At 43.6% G+C, this 6,455-nt stretch overlaps 1 protein-coding gene across 1 annotated transcript in view; it reads right to left on the bottom strand.

Moving 5' to 3' along the window:
• Positions 1 to 3,701: 3,701 nt before the first annotated feature.
• LOC103609557 (sodium/potassium/calcium exchanger 2-like) overlaps positions 3,702 to 6,455 on the bottom strand; it is a gene marked incomplete at its 3' end in the record, with an annotated part of 51,454 nt that continues 48,700 nt past the window's right edge. Inside the window, exon 5 of the mRNA XM_008593863.1 lies at positions 3,702 to 3,820. Coding sequence (XP_008592085.1) covers positions 3,702 to 3,820 — 119 coding nt within the window. The remainder of the gene's footprint in view (positions 3,821 to 6,455) is intronic.

Here is a 6,455-nt window from a genome sequence, read left to right as displayed (position 1 = left end):
ATAGCATCTCAAGCAAATACTTATATATTATTTCCCTTCTTTTCCCTCCAGTATACATAGAGTATACTGGATACAATTTGGCATGTTGCCTCTTTCACCAAATGTGTATTGAAGATCATTCCATATCAGTACGTGAAGAGCTTCCACATTCTTTTATTTTTTTCCTTCAACACTGCAGATGGTCAAAACTAGGCATGGGCAAACTTTTCCTGTAAAGGTCCAGATAGTAAATATTTTAGGCTCTGAGGTCCATATGGTCTCTGTCACATATTCTGCTATTGCTTCCTTAAAAAAAAAAAAAAAACAAAACCTTTGTAAATGTGAAAACCATTCTTGTTTCAAGGGTCATACAGAAACAGGCTGCAGGCTTGCTTTGGCCTGTGGACCACAGTGTGCCGATCCCTGAACCAACAGGTTCTTGCCTCACCTCTCTGTATCTAGTCTTTTTCTAATCTGACCTCTTCTTGACCATTCTAAAAGAGCTATCTCCCTATAAAATAAATCTGATGCTGCCACTGCTCCCTTTAAATCTTTCATGGCTCTCCACTCCCAAGAGGGTGGCGTCCAGACTGCTCTGCAGTGCATCCAATGACCTTCGTGACCATGGACTTCTCATGACCTCCATGTTTACTGCACTGGTCCAAGCCACCATCCACTCTTTCCCTGAACTCCTGCAGTGACTTCTGGCCCCACTACTGCAATAAACTCTTCTTCCCCAAAATCCAGTCTCTACACCGCAGCCTCAGGGATCTTTTACAAGTGCAAATCACACCTGGGTACCTCCAATGGCTTGTTGCTGCCCTAGAAAGAAGTCAGCTTCCCTCCCGTCACACTCTATAAGGCCTGCCAGCTCTTCTCAACCCTGCCCTTCAACCTCATGCTACCATCCCCTCTCCCATCGTTCCCCACTGTCCAGCCACATTGATTTTTCTGTTCCTCAAGCAAGCCAAGTTCATTTCTGCCTTTGTGGGTGCTGTTTCCTTGGGGGGCGCTTCTCAATGTTCAGTGTCAGTTCAAACCCCCCCCCCCCCCAGTGAGGCCTTCCCTCATCTCTCAACCCACAGGGGCCTCTCCTGCTTTCCACTGCCTACCCTGATCTATTTCCTTCCTGGCCCTTGTGGCCGTGTCTAATCACATTGGTTCGTATTGACAGTCTCTGCTCTGCTAGAACATGTGGGCATCTCTGGTGCCCAGTACATTGTCTGACACATAATAGATGAACAATACAAATTTTCTGATTACATGAACACTTGAAGAATTTCAAGCCAATTTACCATTTCAGGTGAATCTCTCCTTACTCCTCGCCTTATATTTTAGTCTCCAGTTCTAGCATCTTTCTCGCCAGTCACTGAACATGAATTTCCCTCTGAAGGTTTTATACTTTTGCACATGTTGTCATTTAGGTTATTTCTTCCTTCTCTGAGGGACAAACTCCTACTCACCCTTCAATACCCAGCTCAATGTTACCTTTTCTATGCAGTTTTTCTACCTCTCCTAGCTAGGGTCAATTTCTTCCTCTCTCGGGCCCTCAGAGCACTGTGGACAGACCTCCATGATCACACTGGGCCATAATTACTTACCTACCACAAATATTCATTGAGGACCATAGTTATTTACCTACATCAAATGTTTGTTAATTGATTTATTTATATCCTGAATATCTCCAATAATTATATGCATAAAACCTTTTCATTTTATCTCAAGCTACTTCAGGGAAAGGACACCTTGAATGGTGTTTAAGTGGCAAGTATCGACACATAATGTATACATCTAGCATCTTGCTCTGTGCTAAGTGCTTTATGTACATATACTCATTTAACCCTCATGAGAACCCCAGTGAGGCAGGTACTATAATTTTCTGTACTTTACAGATGAGGAAACTAAAGCTTAGCGAGGTTAGGTAACTTGCCCTGGTTGATCTGGAATTCACCATCAGGCTGTCTTTCAGCCAGCCGTGGTGGGGTGGCTCTTTGAAACCTGTTTGCTCTGAGCTCTGAGAGTGTTAGGGTGGTGCACAAATCTGTCCTGTTTCCCTGCATTGAGACCTGGGGGCACAGCTCTGCTTGAAAGGTCAGTTGGGACTCTCTTGCTCGCCTGAAGCAAGGTCTTCCCTTGTGGGGCACAGATGTCCCTCTGCCAGCCAGGTGGAGTGGCACAGTGATGAGGCTGTCCTCTGCACACCTGTGACTGTGCCATCCCCAAGGGCAGCCAGATGTCCTCGGGGCCTGGCTCCCACTGCCACATGCTGCTTATCCATGTGGACACAAGCCACTCTGCCAGCTCATGCTTGAGTTAATACGAAGGGACCACAGGGCTCCGGGCAGGGGTGGGAGGAGCCCAGAACGCAGAGGAGACAGGGCAGAAAGAATTGCAGTCTCTTTATCCTCTCCTTTAAATGAAGACACTTGTCTTACATATTTCTATCAGGGAATAAAGGGCAACAAGTAACAATTAGCACGTTTTTTTTCTAAGAAGCCCAGACTCCCTCTATTGCAGAGTATTTCCTGGTATAAAGGAGAACAGAGTGCTGGCATATATTGGCTGTAGTCTGGTTTCTATTTGTGGGCACCGTATAACCTTTCAGCTCACTGGGAATATTTTATCAAGACAGTGGTTTTCAAACTTTAGAGTAGTGCTACTCAAAGCCTGGCCCTTGAACCAGCAGCATCAACACCACCGGGGAGCTTCAGACTCTGGGTCCTACACCAGACCTGAGAAATCAGAATCTGAATCCCCTCCCCAACCTGAGAATCTGTAAGCACATTAAAGTTGAGAAGCCCCTGCCTGATTAAAAAACAAGTTCAGGGCTCCATGCCCTAGAAATTCTGATTCACTTGATCAGAATGAAATCCAGAAATTCAACAAGCACCACCAGTGGTTCTGCTGGCTTTTTGAGCAGTGGTGGCTACAAGCAGTGTTGTGTGGTAGAAATAGGGTAGGCACTGTGTTTAGACAGTCCTGAAATCAAATCTCAGCTCTACTACCTACAAGCTAGGTAATCCCGATGAACTAATTCATCTCACTGAACTCCAGCTTCCTCAACTATGCAGTGGAGATATTAATGCCTACACCTTCAGGTGTGAGGCTTAAAGGTGACAACGTATGTAAAGTGCCTAGTACCAAATCCATGGAACATAGTAGGTGTCGGATAAATGTCAGGCCTTGTAACTACTGGTCAACAATAGGTGTTAATTTCAACCACTGGGACAGGGAAGACTAAAGGGGGCTCACTGAGGTGTGACGGCCATGGTTTCTCTGTTATTTAGTCCTGACCTTAAAGACACAGGGCAAGGATTAGACCGCAGCAGCTATCAGTCTTGATCATATGTTAAAAATCACCTGAGAAGCTAATTAAAAATGCTAATTTTTAGGTGCTGCTTCCCAGAGATCCTGTTTCATCAGGTCTGGGGTATGGCCCAGGGATCTGTGTTTTCACCCCCAGTAGACTCTCATGCATGAGTCCTCCAACCTCACCCTGGGCAACAGTGGCCTAGAGAATACGTGTACTCGTTCAGTAAGGTAGAGCTTGACATGTGGGGCCTTAGGATGGTATTGGGAATACACACAAGGATAAATAAGACCCTGCCTGGTGTCTGCTCAGCTGGGAGCTGGGGTCTCCAAGGAGAACGTAGGGTCTGTGCTGCCACGCGAGGACGTCAGTAAGAATAGCAGCCCACAGGGGTGATGGAACAAAGCCATACCTGCGCTCCTGCGGCTTCGATGCTGTGGGAGAGATTTCCGTTCTGTACAGGTTCCGAAGCATCGCTGGGTGTTGTCATTTCAACTTCTGTGCTCGTGCTGTTCGGGAGTTCGATTTTTTCTGTGACATAATTTAAACACACACACAAAGAAGCAAATGGAATCAACGGGGGTAAAGAACCATAATGAAAAGAACGTCCTAAAGTGTTGGACCTAAGGAGAGGACAGTGGTGTCTGAGGGGTGATAAGGCCCAGGGCTTGTGTTGAGCCAAATGGCAAAGGACTTTTACCTTTCTTCCCCATGCCTTTGAGTGTGCTGCCCTGTTCCCTCTTTAATAGCTCTCTGGCTTCCCTCTCAGGCACAACGTCTTAACGTGAGTGCCTTACCAGCTCCCATGGTACGTCTTTCTCTAGTCGAAGCAAATTTACCAACTAGCCATTCAAGAACAGGGACACAGACATTTTAAATCCACAACCACACTTTAACTACACACTAGTGTTTATACCCAGGACCGCACCCCTTAGATCTTTTCTTACAGCAGGATCTTTCCTTTTGTACTGCACTCTGGGAAGGATATTGCCCAGGGCATCAGGATCCTAGACTTTACTCTGCCATTACTGGGCTGTCACCTTAGTCAGGTCCCCTCCTTCCTCTGGGTTTCAGGAACCTTATCTGTGAAATGAGGGGATTCAACTGGTTGACCTGCAAGGCCTGTGGCTTTCACCTCTAATTCTCAGGCTCAGTGAGCAGAAACATTTTTAGTGCTTAGGTGGCCATGGGGAGGGCAGGCTTGGGAACCTGGCCCTTCTCAAAATGCCCGGAGAATGGTACCTAGCACAATCCACACTTGAGAATCTCATTGCAGGCCAGGCAAGGAAAAGCTGGGCAAAGAATAGAAGACACAGTCTGTGTCATTTCTGAATAGGAGAGAACATTTGGCTAGAGCGAAGCCATGGGTCAGCACGTGCAGATTCAAGTTCTCCTCTGAGAGTTAGTGTAATGGTTAAGCACTGGGGCTCTGTGACACTGGGAATCAGACAGGCCTGGGTTCTACAATTTACACTGTGTGACCCTCAGCAAGTGACTCAAACTCTCTGAGATTCAGTTTTCTCCTTTGTAAAATCAGGGTAATGATAACAATACTGCTGCTACTTGTCAGAGTTGCTGGGCTGCTCACAGAGTATCAGAATATGTTATTTTCCAGCAACTTAAGAAGAACTAAACATTTCTATCGGGGTGCTTAAGAAAATAATTTGAGTTACATAAAAATGTTGGGTTTGAAGTGGTCAAATTTTGGAAATCATCGGGAGATGTTTATGTTTATTTATGTGTGTAGATGTGGAATACAGAGGCATAAATAGATTTAAATATGGAAAGCCAGAAACACTCAAATTTACTTTATCTTCTCATGTTTTTAATTGTTTTTGTTAGTTCCCATGTTGTGTGTGGCTATGCCAGTTTATCTCAATATGCTTGATTTGGTTATTTAAACTAAAAAATAGTAAGTACCTTGGGGAATATTAAAACTCTGTTTGGGGGCACTATTGGCTGAAGCGATACAACATTAGGATCAGCCGGCAGTGGCCAAACTTGACCCCAGCAACATGGGATACTGGATACCAAAAGGGAGTTACGGTGTCCAAGAACACACGTGAACAGGTGAGAAGAAACTACATACCGGGCATAATTCCTAACCCAACTATGCACATCTTAGCTTATGAAGTGATTTTACATGGCAGGCTGAGGTCCCATCACTGAAGAAAATATAAAAATAAATCTTGGACTTACTCTGAAAAGCATGGATTTTAGACACACACAATTTTTTAGTTATAAAGTTATTTAGAGACCCAAACAATATTGGAAGAATCATTGGAGTTATGTTTCCTACCTCCTTACAGAAGATTAAATCCAAGTCTAAGGTCAGCCAATCATTAGGAAGAGCCTGGGACTGAACCCAGACATCTAAGTCTTTTATTTTAAACTATCTCATTCTAGAAAAGAGAAATCAACAAGTTTAGCAGAAAAAATAGCTTGTGTAATTGAACCTAAATGTCACAAGCAAAACTTAACCCATGCAATAGACTTTTATGGTGCGACTTTACACTTTTATAATGCTAAAGCAAAATATGGTCATTATAAAAAATTTGCCCCTGTTCATAGAACCATAAAGACACAGAGAAAAAATATATAATTCATAATCCCAACTTCACGACATAACTATTGTTAACATTTTAGCTGATTTCCTTTCAGTTTTTCTTTTCACACTCAATTGAATCTTGACTGTTTCTTGGCTAGAAAATTTTCCTGAGATAGAAGGCAGGACAACAGGAGAGGCAGAAACTCTTCTGTTATGTAATTGACGACATAACTATTGTTAACATTTTAGCTGATTTCCTTTCAGTTTTTCTTTTCACACTCAATAGAATCTTGACTGTTTCTTGGCTAGAAAATTTTCCTGAGATAGAAGGCAGGACAACAGGAGAGGCAGAAACTCTTCTGTTATGTAATTGAAGGGCGACACTGTTGAATTTTATCTGCAGATAATTTTAGTTACTTGGGCAATAGCTTCATTTATAGCATAAATCCAGATTAGGTTAAATTTAGTTTGAATTTAGAATTAGAGAGCTATATTATAGTTACAGACAGGAGAGGAGAAACATCATGTTCCAAGTTAAAAGAAGATGCCTGAATGTCACAATCTGGTCACACAGGAGTGCTGAAAAAATCAGCCAAGAGAGACCCGGGCTGATATTGC

The sequence above is a fragment of the Galeopterus variegatus genome, unplaced genomic scaffold, assembly GCF_000696425.1.
Source record: "Galeopterus variegatus unplaced genomic scaffold, G_variegatus-3.0.2 Scaffold9759, whole genome shotgun sequence".
NCBI lineage: Eukaryota > Metazoa > Chordata > Mammalia > Dermoptera > Cynocephalidae > Galeopterus > Galeopterus variegatus.
This window is presented reverse-complemented; position numbering and strand designations above follow the sequence as displayed.